At 44.5% G+C, this 13,241-nt stretch overlaps 1 protein-coding gene across 1 annotated transcript; it reads right to left on the reverse strand.

Annotated features, from left to right (window-relative positions):
* Nucleotides 1–1,156: 1,156 nt before the first annotated feature.
* Nucleotides 1,157–10,060, reverse strand: LOC119346830. The gene is made up of 3 exons (XM_037615959.1): nucleotides 9,592–10,060; nucleotides 9,159–9,463; nucleotides 1,157–2,125 (listed from the first exon to the last, which is right to left on the reverse strand). Exons 1-3 carry the CDS (start codon nucleotides 9,841–9,843, stop codon nucleotides 1,525–1,527), a joined length of 1,158 nt encoding a protein of 385 aa, XP_037471856.1. The 5' UTR covers nucleotides 9,844–10,060; the 3' UTR covers nucleotides 1,157–1,524.
* Nucleotides 10,061–13,241: the final 3,181 nt, after the last annotated feature.

The following is a 13,241-nucleotide window of genomic DNA, read 5'->3' on the forward strand; positions in this document are numbered from 1 at the left end:
TAGCTTCGATAGCCCTTACTCGAGCTCTAGTCATTGGTCCACGTGATGTCGTGGGAGACGAAGGTAGGTCCATAGGGATGACCGTAGGATGCTCCGCATCACTATATCTCTTTCTTTCCCAGTCTAACGGATTTACTTGCCAATAAGAAACAAATTATCCAAGGGTAATTTTGTCATCATATCTCTATAATTGTGTGCCTTGATCACCGTGCCCAAAATAATACATCTTACATAAAGAAACAGAGGAAATAGTTACTAGACTACTAGTGATATAATTACCATACTAATGACATAGCTACCAGGGTATTCATACTACAGTTACCAATTGTAGCAGTTATGCAATGTGTTATAGTTACCAACATGACTATTATGTAAGTTACCGGGCTGCACGTGTTATAGTTACCAACATGACTGTTATGTAGTGCTAATCAAATACTCCCTCCGTCCCATAATGTAAGACGTTTTTTACACTACACTAATGTGAAAAAACGTCATACATTATGGGACGGAGGGTTTACGGGGCTGCTCATGTTAAAGTTACAACTTGACTACTAAAGTTATCAGGACACTAAGCTATCATTATCAGACTACCAATGCTAAAGTTATCAACATAACAATTGTACTTTCGGTCATGACTGTTATGGATTTATTACCACTTACCAGACTGCTAATCATATAATTATGAGGCTGCTCATGTTAAAGTTATCACTTGACTACTAAAGTTATCAGGATACTGGGCTATCATTATCAGACTACCAATGCTAAAGTTATCAACATAACAATTGTACTTTGGGTCCCTATAAGGGGTTTATTACACCCCCTTGTACTTTAGGTCAAACTTTAACCTTAACCATAGATTTGATTTGCAAAGTACTCCCTCCGTCCCAAAATAAGTGACTCAGAGTACAAAGTCTGAGTCACTTATTTTGAAACGGAGGAAGTATAATACTTACTCTTTCCTACGATATAAGATGTTATCACAACCAATGTACTCATATATTATTAATTGTAACTAACATCTTACATTATGGGCGGAGAGAATGTCATAAAATTTATACTGTTGGATTCGTATTGGAAAGAAGTTTTCATTTATATAGTTTTGTTACATATAACAAATATTTTGTTACGCTGTATGGTCGAACTTTGGCTCAAAGTGTGAGGGGCCTAACAAACACGGCCAGAGGGGAATTGCATTCCATAAATATATCATCTTAATCATGATTTATAGTCAGTTTTCTCCTAAAACTGACTACACCCGAGGGCAATTTCTAAAGTCCCAACTACTAATTACAATGCTCATCAGAAGGCCGTTCCCTGGAATGCTCGTCAATTTCTTCCAGGGAGGAACATACCAACAATAAATGAATCCCACTCAATCCCGTCCACACCAGTTAGATAACAACGAGCATCTGCTTCCAAGTATTGCATTTCCCTGTTGCAAATTGCAGATCCTGGCAGAATGGAAGCAAATCTAAGCATTTTCGGATGATGAGTCTCCCGAGGATTTGACTCCTTAGACCTAGTTTATTCTTCTCCTTCAACTAGTCTTCCACGTACCCATCTCATCTTAGACTTATTAGCAGGTGAGGACACATTCTCTAGTGGCTCTGCTGAAATAAATTCTGTTGTATCTGCTGCAATCCGGTCGATCTGGTCGTTATTGACCACTTGCTCACTGATACATAGATCATTTGTTCCAAGATTTCCGTTCACATCTTGAGCTGTTGAAAAAGCTGAAGGAAGCAAATAAGCTCTTTCCATGGAGTTCTCTATCCTCTGAAACATACTGAGTTGTTCCTTTTCACCTAGTGCAGACACATCAAAATAGAAATCCATGCCATTAACAGTCCTTGGAGGTAGCTTCATTCCATTTACAGATTTGTTCTCTTGTTTAATAAGGTCATTTTGGTTCTCCAACTTGTGCAGTTCCGAGACACCTGAGTCATCCGAGGTATCATCAGAAGAACTTTCTGCTGGCCCATCATTATCATCAACACCTTCGAGTGACATTCTTGCCTCTGTAACAAGCTTTCTAGCTTCTATAAGTGATGCTTGAGCAAATGGAATTTTCGCTGCAACAGGCTCAAGAGCATTTGCAGCTTTCTCGGCTTCTACAATGAGTGACCTGATGGTAAAAGAATAAGAAAACAACTTACAATGAGACAGTTAAATTTTAAAATGTCTTGCATGTATAGATGGCATGTTAGTTTTCTGACAGGAAATAGTGTAAACTAGGTATGAAGTAAAAGCACCCCGGAAAATTCAACTGCAAGTGTGATTGCAGTGCACTAATGCGATATATTCGTATGTTTTTCTTTCCATTCTTTGTTTTTCCGGAAAAAACTTCCGATCCATTCATCAAACATCATGGCAGTACAAAGAACACAAGAAATAATAAAAATTACATCTATGCCCGTAGACCACCTAGCGACGACTACAAGCACTGGAGCGAGCCGAAGACGCGCCGCCATCATCGCCCCTCCCTCACCGTTGACGGGCAAACCTTGTACTGACATGTATATTGTTTGGATTTTTCCAAAGACTTTTTCACAGATATGTGGTCTTGATTTTTCCCAATAGTAACAAACGGACTAGATGCGTCATGTGTGTAACAGCCGAGAGTAATACCCTCATTAAATTTTGCTTGTTAATTTATTTATTTTGGCATCATCATGTCGTCATGCTTAAACTTGAAATGAGGTAGCTAAAACCCTCAATACATTAAACCAAACCCAAACCATAATTACTTTTATCATTTTATTTTATTAGGGAATTACAAAACCATTTCCCTTTTTGGTGTTTTGCATGATAGCCTTTCAAACTTTGCACATGGCCTTTCTACAATACTTAGAGGCTACAAAGCATGGATACAGCAGAAACAGCCGAATTGCCGTCCTAGTACGGGGGTATACGGGGACACGCGCGGATACGCCAGGATACACGTATCCCGCAGTATCCCATCTTTTCCGAATTAAAAAAAGGGGAAAGAAATCGGGATACGGCAGATACGGTGTGGACACGGTGGGGACTCGAGGCTGCAGCTGCCTGGACTCGCTTCTCTGGTCGCCGGCTCGCCGACGCCGTTTCCCCCAAGCCCAGCTCTTCCCCCGACGAAGAACATCCATCAAGCAGAGAGGAAGATGGCAAGGTGTTCGAGGACAAGGAAGAAGGACCAGGCGGGGAGAAAGATGGGGACTGCAGCCAGCAGAGAGGAAGAAGATATAAACGGCGGCGCAGTCTTTTCTTCTGCTCTCTGCAGCTCTCAGGCGGTGGAGGAAACGAGAAGAGAACGGCTAGAGGAGCTGACTAGTCTAGGGTTTCAGGAACTGGACCTTATATGGGATCTGAGTGGAGAGCTACATGGCCTGAGTGGAGGGTTCGTATGGACATAGGCTGCCCCAAAGTCTTTTCTCAATAGAAATGAGGCAACATATATCCAGTAATTCCTTTACAAAAAACATATATCCAGTAGAAAATCTCTGATCTAAAAATTATCATTAAATCTTTATTACATGCCGGTATTTTTTTCTATATATTTATATACCCCGCCGTATCCCCGAATGGCTGTTTCTAAAAAATGCCGTATCCCACGTCCCAGTATGCGTATCCCCGTCTTTCTGTCCCCGTGTCCGTGCTTTTTAGCTTAGAGGCTACCCAATTTGTTTCATGATTTTATCCCTAACCTATCACCTACATTTAGTTCAAACCCAAAATTGATTTTAAATGGATTAACATTCCAGAAAATATAAACATGATTCCAAAAATTATGAATCTTTTTGTGAGGCCTTGATATATATTCCAGAGAAGGTTCACAAAAAATTGCATAAAGATTGGATCTAATTTGAACCTCCAAAACATTTTTAAACAGAAGATATTCCATTTTTTGTAAAAGAAAAAGAAAAAGGAATTCTTTTAAGTCACACAGCCCACGGCCCAAATACCCCTTCGCACTGGTTATTCCCTACCTCTATGGCAGCACGATCCCACGATCACATTGACGGCAATGTCAATTTCACGGGCTGAACAGCGTCGCCTTGGCCTATATAGCTGCCCCCGACCTAGCCTAGCCACCCTCTACCCTCGCTCGACGTTGCCGCTCTCCTCCTCCACCTACAGAGGCCCCTATTTTTCGCACGTCCTTTGACCGATCCAAGCACACCGTTGTGTTCATGGTGAGCTCCTATAATGAAGCCCCCTATTTTCTGCAATGTTGGTAGCTCTAGGACCCTTAGCGTGTATCCAGTCTCGTCCTTACTACCCGGGTCCATCTTTCTCGACCTTTTCTGTGAAGGATACCTCTTTCCTCACTTTTCCCCGACACTTCTATCACTAATGTTGAGTCCTTGTCCAGCCATCCCACTCTTCTGCTAATTCGACTGTTGTAGATACGACACCGTCATCTCCTATGGTTTCCTCACCTCACTTGTCACGGGATCTGCACCTTCATTGCCAGTGGTTTCTCCGTCTCCATCACCTGAGCCTATCCCGATGATTCCTCGTATTCTTCCATCTTTTCCTCAGTATTATACACGTCGTTCACGTGTTGTGGATGCGTCTACTAATGTGTCATCTTCCTTGTGACAGCCTACTTATGCCTTACGTACTCACCCCTTGACCGCTATGGTTTTTCTAGCGCTGGCGCTGCAACTTCTTATCGTGATGTTCATTCCAAATGGCAGCTTACCATAGCAGAGGAGATTGTTGCTCTTGAGCTCACCGACACGTAGGAACTTGTTTCTATTCCTCCATGTGCTCGTCTCGTCACTTGTAGCTGGGTCTATAACTCACACGGATGGTTCTCTTGAGCGCTACAAAGCTCGTCTTGTAGCTCATGTCTTTCAACAGGAGCATGGTCGTGATTATGATGACTTCTGCTCCTATGCCCCATATGACCATTGTTCGCACACTTCTTGGCGTGGCCTCTATTAGCCATTGGTCTGTCTCAGCTCGATGTCAAGAATGCCTTCCTTAATGGTGAGTTGCGTGAGGAGGTTTACATGCAGCCACCACATGGGTATTTTGTTCCTGATGGTATGGTACGTCATCTCCGTCGCTCTCTCTATGGCCTTAAGCAAGCCCCTCGTGCTTGGTTTGAGCGTTTCGCCTCTGTGGTGATTGTTGCTGGTTTTTCGACAAGCACTCATGATCCTGAGTTGTTTGTCCACCTTTCTTCTCATGGTTGGACTCTTCTCCTATATGTTGATGACATGATCATCACTAGCGACGACCCTAAGTACATTGCCTTTGTGAACGCATGTCTTAGTGAGTAGTCTATTATGTCTGATCTTGGCCCTCTTCACTGTTTTCTTGGGAGTGAGGTTTCTACTACCTCTGATGGCTTTTTTATTTCCCATGAGAAGTATATCCATGATCTTGTCCATGTTGCTCTTACTGATAAGCACACCATTGAGACTCCCATGGAGCTCAATATTCACCTCACCGTGCTACTGATGGTGACCCCTTGTCTGATCTGGCGTTGTATTGTCATCTTGTTGGGAGTCTAGTCAATCTAGTTGTCACTCGTCTGCGTATCTCATATATTGTTCATATTTTGAGTCAGTTTGTTTTTGCTCCCACTTCGGCTCACTATAGTCACTTTCTTCGTGTTCTTCAATATCTTCGTGACGCGCTCTCTCGCCGTCTTTTCTTTCCGCTCTCCAGTTTGTTACAGCTTCAAGACTATTCGAATGCTACATGGGCTAGCCATGCTCAGATCGCCGTTCACTTTTTGCTTACAGTGTTTTTCTTGCTGGTTCTCTCATTTGCCTAGAAGACGGAGCAACAAATTGCAGTTTCCTGCTCGAGTGCAGAGGCTGAGTTGCGAGCTATGGCTCTTTTAACGGCAGAGATGACTTAGTTATGGTGATTACTACAGGAGTTTGGTGTGTCTGTTATTACACCTACTACACTCTTGTCTGATAATACACGTGCTCGAAGTATTGCGCGCGATCCTATGAAACATGAGCTCGCCAAGCATATTGGTGTTGATGCTTCTTTTGTGCGCCCTCATGTGCAGGATCAGGTTATTGCTCTTCAGTATGTGCCTTCCAAGTTACAGTTGGCGGATTTCTTTACGAAGGCCCAAACTAGAGCCGAGCATGGATTTTATCTCTCCAAACTAAGTGTTGTGGATCCACCATGAGTTTGAGGGGTGGTGTTAAGAGTTATATTATTTTCCATTTATAGCCTGATTTATTTTCCCTAAGGTATGAGGGGTTTCATGCATATTTACCACCTCTACATGTATATATATCGGCCTAGGTCCACCTGGAAATACAAGTTGCATATTTCCTAACAATATCTACTTGATGCTGCTATGGGTAGTTGAACCTGGCTCTGATACATTTATGTTGTGCTATGGATATACTTATGTTACTATGTAATGAAGGCAAAGGTGGGAGGCCATGTTTTATGCAATCGGTGTTTTGTTCCACTTGAGCCGACACTAGGACCCGAGTTTTATCTTGATCCAAGACCGAGCTTACTCAACCTCTCGTTGGGGAATTTATGGGACCCATTGCGACCTAGACCTAAACCTCTAACCTCTCCATGGGCCACATAGTTCGGGCTTTCCGTTACGTCCAGTTGAGTTGCGAATGAGATATGTTTATGATGATGATGTTGTTAATGTTATAGCTAGCCGTTGCATACATATAGGCAAGGTTGTCAGAACCGTGATTCTGAACTGGATCGAAGCTTTGATGGTAGGATCGCAAATCATAGAATCTTCACTATCAGAATCGTAGAAACGTAGATACTAATAATCAAAATCATAGAACCATAGGGGTTCATTTGGATCGTAAAGTGGTAGAATCGTACAATAGAATCATGATTCTGACAACCTTGCATATAGGAGTGTGGCGCGGCAACCATTTATCTTGCTGCTCTAGCCGCTCACAATGGTTGAGTCTGTTTCGGAGCATCGGCTAGACTCACAATTCAGGCACAACTCAGTTGGGTGGCTCCTTGGACTTGTTTGCAACATATGAGAAGTGTCGTGGCCACTCTCCCTCCGCCGACACACCCCGTGTGTGCTATTCTCGAGGGCATCAAGGGGTTGTTTGGTTCTCGCCAGTGTCGGCCATGCCAATGTTGGCGAGCCAAATACTTGGTGCAGGATCTGGGGGCCAAAATTTGTCAATGATTTGGCGTCAAAGTGAACTGGAGGAGCCTGGGTGGGCTGGGCGCACCAAAAAATTGGTGCCCATCCCAACGGGACGCCAAGCCTGATCAACGACCAAAATTTTGGATCGGCAGGTGAGGGTTGTAATCCAAACAGCCCCTAAGAGCGTTTGGCGTTTGTTAGGGTAAATTGGTACGCCCCTGCAGGGTTAAATCTATTCGAATAGCCCTGTCCACGGTTATGGACGACTTCAACATTTTGTACTTAATCATAGAACAACTTCAACAAATATTTAATAAACTTGCCGCCGTGTGAGCATTGTTTGTAAAGCGTCCCTCAGAGCGCCCTCCAGGCTCAAAAGCATCCAGCTCACTTTAGACATGTGTCTAAGGCGTGCCTTAGACATTAAAGCGTCTGAAGCGCCCGCTTAGGCGTCCTGATTGGCGCTTTAGTACAGAGAGGACGCCATAGACTTGCCAAGCAGGGAACAGAGATTTCTGGCGGGAAAAAAGGGCTGGGCGGGAACACAAGGGCAGGAAAACTGGGCTCACATGTGAAACAGTTACAGGAGAGGAAAGAGAGAGAGAACCAAAACCAGGGCGTGCAAATCTCCAGGCTTTCAGCTCTCTCCTCTCCTCTGGCAGCAGCTTCCGCCTCAGATCTGCACCAGCTTCCTCCTCTCGCTCCTCTTCTCCGGCTGCAGCAGCTCCCCCCCTCCTCTTGCGCAACCACAATTGCATGGCTCCTGCCCTCTCTTCTCCCCCTTCCCCTCCCTTTGCTCTTTCTTACATGCTCAGATCTGCACCAGCTTGTCATGCCTTTCCTGCTCTTTTATGTGTTATGCTATACACAGCTCCTCTGCTGTTAGGTGCTGCTGCTACCTCTCTTATAGTAGTTGGCTAGTTGCTTACTGCTTAGTGGATGGATTAGAATAATGGCTACTAATGCATATGTGCTCACTGGTGGATTAGAAGCAAGGTACGTATGTCTCACTAAATGGTACTCTATTCTACTGCCCATCAGGTTCAGAGTCTGTCTAAAGTGTCACCTCACTTTACGCTTTAGCGCTTAAGCAGTGAGGCGCCCCCTCAGCGCCTCGCTTCCCTTTACCGCTTTAAAAACATACGGTGTGAGTGCCTTGCGGATTCTTCCTTGTGGGAGATACAAGGTGGAATGAAAGGCAGTGCACCCTCTTTCCTTATCTCTATTAGACGCAAGTTGTAGTGTATCTATAGGAGCAAACCACATACCCTTTACTTTGAGACGATGCATACTCAGTGTAGATCTAATGTAAGTCTTGCAGAGTACGTCATGTACTCACCCTTGCTATTCAAACCAAGTTGCTGCAGAGGACTTCACCGACATTGAAGGTGGCTACTTCGGAAAACTTACTGACGACGAGTTAGATAGAAGGTCCCAGGTGGCAGTCTGAGCCTTGGGAGGGCCTTTCGTTTATCTCCAACCTCTTGGGCGCATTTGATATTTTTGCCTATAACCAGACTATTTACTTCGTTGAATGATGTAATGTTGGATCATGTTGATCTCTAGTTGTAACAATAACTTAGTAGCTCATGTGAACTCCATACCTTGTATATGTTATCGTTCGAGTTCTATGATGATACTTATTACGTTTCAACCCATAGCGTGTCATAGTGCGTGTATGTACGAAAGTACACTTTGCGGGTAGGATATGGCTTCTATTCTACACCTTGTAGGCAATTGCACTAAACTTGGAATAGTACCGAATCCGGGGTCCGACAATGTGGCTGTTATTAAGCTTTGACTACTTTTCATAAATTAAACACATTGGATAGTGCAACAATCAAACAGAAATTATAAGGGGGAGCTTGGCCAGCATTGCTGGGTTATTTTGTCTTATTTCCATATTTGTCAAAACTAGTCAAAGTCTAGTTGAAAGAACACATCAAAGTGCAGTAACAAAATTTGAAGCACGGAAAATCAATAGCTGATATTTGTTAGCAAAGATGTGCCTCATGCAGTTTACCCTTTTCTAATTGCAAATAAGACAACATACCTGGCTCTTTCAATAGCCTCTTTCTTCTCTATTTCCAGTGCTGTCCTTTGGGCTCTAATCTTCGTTATCATCTCTAGTTTCTCACCTGCCATAGGATCTTTGTAAGGAGTTGCACTTTTCTTTCTCTTAACTGGAGCAGTTTTTGCATGTGCATCGTCCAAGCTGACAGCTCTGTGTTGAATAGATTTCTTTTTTTCACGCTTTGCACCTGGTTCTCTCGGAGTTCTTTGTTTACGCGGTACTTTAGATCCAGAAGATGTTCCATGATAGCTATTAATTGCACTGCAAACACGTTCACGGTATTCCTGCAAGAAAATCAAATGTTTCTACCATTAGTTTATGCAATATGAATAAGCCATATATTGCCCCGAAGACATTGGAATGAGAGGATGAGAACCATGAAATATGTTCAGCAAGGCATAGATAATCTTACTCGATCCAACCACTTCGCAGCAATGGCTTCTGCAATTTTTCTCCTCTGCTCTGGGGTTTTTGGCGCTCTTCTATTACCTGTCGGCCTAGGCATTGATCTTCTTTGCTGGACTTTCTCCAACCATTCCTGCCGCAGTTGCTCAGTCAACATTTTATGTGAATTCCATTGGAAGGCAACTCCACCAGCAAAGCCCTTCCTAGCTGCATTTGCTATCATTTCCCGCCACTGCACAAAGCAGCCATCCTGAACCATTAGCTTCTGTAGACGCAAGCTCCACCCACGCCTCACTCCCAATGATATCTTAATTTTGGTCTCTTCACTGTATCAAGTACAAACAAAAAAAATAGCAATTACTACAAAAGCATCTACAATTAAATCGATGTGGGTAGTTCTAGAAATCATGAAACTAAGGAACTGCAGTTAACTTTTTTTTAAAGAACTGCAGTTAACTTTTTTTTAAAGAACTGCAGTTAACTTATTACAGAGTTTAGACTTGTGGGTTGTGGCACAGTTGCAGGTTTGGATATGGCCAAGGGGAGTATGAAGTGGCATGTGCAAACATTGCGAAATCAAGCGAACGAGCTCTTCGGATCAGCTCGTTATAGTGCATGAGCTTGTGTAGGCCACGCTCCATCTCTTGAAGTGTATGTGCAAACACTTGAATCATGCCGAAACTGAGACAAGCTCGAGTAGCTTGTCGAGCTCAAGCTATTTGAACATCCCTATGTTTGAGGAACAAACTTGCCAACAGAATAATAAGTCAGATCAAGAATTAGTACAAGACGTATGCACAGAAGTACATGGCCCCACCATGGCACTTCCCAATCATGGGATGAGATCTCCAATCTCCATGCTAGGCAGTCTACTTTCGGAATTAGGGAGATATGTTTTAGCATAGGCCGTGAGCCAATTAAGATAAGATCTATGATATGTTCTAAGTCGTCACATGCCATCATGATATCATCATCAAGCTCCATAACAGCTCTCGTCTTTATTTTTTCATCTATGTTGAATCTATTGTTCAGAGAGTTCTTATCTTCAACTCTGACCCTGACAGGAACAGCTGACTTGAATTCATTTTGCACTGGGGGGCGGCCTTTATTCCAGATAACCACAATCTCCCTCACTGATGCACATTTGGAGTAATGCTCCACAAACATCTTCAGATTCCAAAGACGGGCATCATATGTCATAGTTAACAGCGTGAACTGTGAGTACCTAGCCTTGATTGGATATGGCTCTTGAGCACCATTGCCACCATATATGCAGTGAGTTCCAAGACAAGTTAGAAAAATTAAGACTAGTATTACTAGCACAACATAAACTCGTCCCTTCCAAGTTCTGTAGTTGATTCTCCCACCAAGAAGAGAACCCAACTTGTTCAAACTGGAAAACAGCGAACTTAGCTTATTACCTATGTTGGATTGTCTGGCCTCTAAATAAAGAAGATTCCCTATGAGGAACAAAGCAAGCAAGAGTTCAGAGGAGTAACTCTTTTATCATGCCCCAGGGGCGAAAGCCCCCATACCTCATTACACCCTAGTACGAAACATTTTTGGTATCAGAGTCAACGATCTCCATTCCGCCGGTTGCCATGACCTTGCCCATGGATCTAAGCACCCTGTCTCCCTGCATACTTTCAACTATGGGCCAACTGCCATCCTTGCTGAATATCAGCTTGCAATTCCCGAGCTAGCAACCAGGTTGTGTTATCTTAAGACGTCAAAACCAGTCCCGCCGATGCCCTCAACGGCACTCTCCATGGGTGTTGCCACTAACACAAATAGTGGTGCCATTGCATGTGTGCAGGCACCATCATTGCAATCCGCTGCTGCACTCGTCATTGCATCTGCACCGGCACAAAAATCAGGCAGCCTATGGACTCACTGCCGCCATCTGCACATGCACTCATTGAGCCAGGCAGTGGTGCCATCAGTCTGCTCAACGATGTTGGAGATATACTAGTCCCTTCTTTTTTTGCGCATCGAGATATACTAGTTGTGACGACCAATAGGGGAGAATCAATCGCACAAGAGGGGAATTTGGGGAGGAGCAGAGGTAGGGGACGAGAGTAGGTAGGAGAAGGGGAGAGACCGAATTGACTTGTTCTTTCATTAGATACCCAGTACATACCCAGTACACCAGTGGCGGATCTAGAATCTTACCAATGTGGGGGCAAGCATGGGACATGGTGGTTGAACGGCACAAAAATGAGCATAATGTATATAAATATGCACTAGTAGTAAAAGTAAATTTGCAATTTTTTTGTGGGGTCCGTGGCCCCCACCACCCCACCCCTAGATCCGCCACTGCAGTACACTGGAGAGGTTTGGCTAAGTACCCACACAAACGCTACCACTGGTTACAATGGGCCACAGCCGGCCCATGGACTCACTGGGCTCAGCCCGTACTACCCTTCTCCCTAATCAGTCCACCGCTACGCAGTAGCAGGTGTGACAATTGCCCCCTCTTGAGCGGAAGCGTCGTCCTCCCAGATCGGTGCCGTAGGGTAGCGTTGCCTCAGAACTGTTCTTCCCAGGTTGCAGACGCGTCCGAGAGGGATGACCATTGTACTCGGACTTGCACGATGGAGGCGTTCCCTTTCTTGACCATGCGGCGCTCCAGGATAGCTTCCGGTACGAGTGTTGCAGCTGTGAGATCTGGTGTCTTGGGCAGTTCAGAGAATACTGGTGTTTAGTCTGGAGTGAACGGCTTCAGCTGGGACACATGAAAAACGTTGTGAATGCGACTATCAAGTGGCAGAGTTAACCTGTACGCCATGGTGCCAATGCGTTGCTCCACTGGAAAGGGGCCAAAGAATTTGTAGGCCAATTTTGGACAGGGACGATTGGCCACTGTTGACTGAGCATAGGGTTGCAGTTTGAGCAGCACTTGTTCTCCCACGTTGAACATTCTCTCTGTGCGATGACGATCTGCTTTTTGCTTGCATCGGTTCTGAGCACGTGCCAATTGAGTATGCAGTCTGTCATTGTGTTGTGCCCATTCCAATTCTTTGTCTTTGCTGTCAGGCAGATTGGCTGAGATGTTGGGCAAACCACCCAAATTGGGTTCTTGACCATAAAGAGCTTTGAACGGTGAAGTATCGAGCGAGGAGTGATGAGTAGTACTATACCAGAATTCTGCAGTTGGAAGCCACTGGCGCCATTGTTTGGGGCTGTCATGTACAGCACATCGCAAGTACATCTCCAGACACTAATTAACCCGCTCACTCTGGCCATCCGTCTGTGGGTGGTACGCCGTGGAATAGCTGAGCTTGGTACCTGCAGCCTCGAGTAGCCCTCGCCACATAGCACTGGTGAAGACGCGATCTCGATCTGATACGATTGAGTGAGGCACTCCATGTAGTTTGATAATGTTATCCCAAAATGCTCGAGCCACTGTTGCTGCAGAAAAGGGATGTCGAAGGGGGACAAAGTGGGCATACTTCGTAAAACGATCCACCACAACCATGATGACTTCGTAGCCCTCAGATGCTAGCAGTCCCTCGACAAAATCCATAGTGAAATCACGCCAAGGTTCAGTTGGTATGGGCAGCGGTTGCAACAAGCCTGGTGTCTTGAGATGCTCGTGCTTTGCATGTTGGCAGGTTGCACATTGACACACAAAATCCTCCACCACCTGCTTCATGC

This window comes from Triticum dicoccoides, unplaced genomic scaffold (genome assembly GCF_002162155.2).
Source record: "Triticum dicoccoides isolate Atlit2015 ecotype Zavitan unplaced genomic scaffold, WEW_v2.0 scaffold52090, whole genome shotgun sequence".
NCBI classification, from domain to species: Eukaryota; Viridiplantae; Streptophyta; class Magnoliopsida; order Poales; family Poaceae; genus Triticum; species Triticum dicoccoides.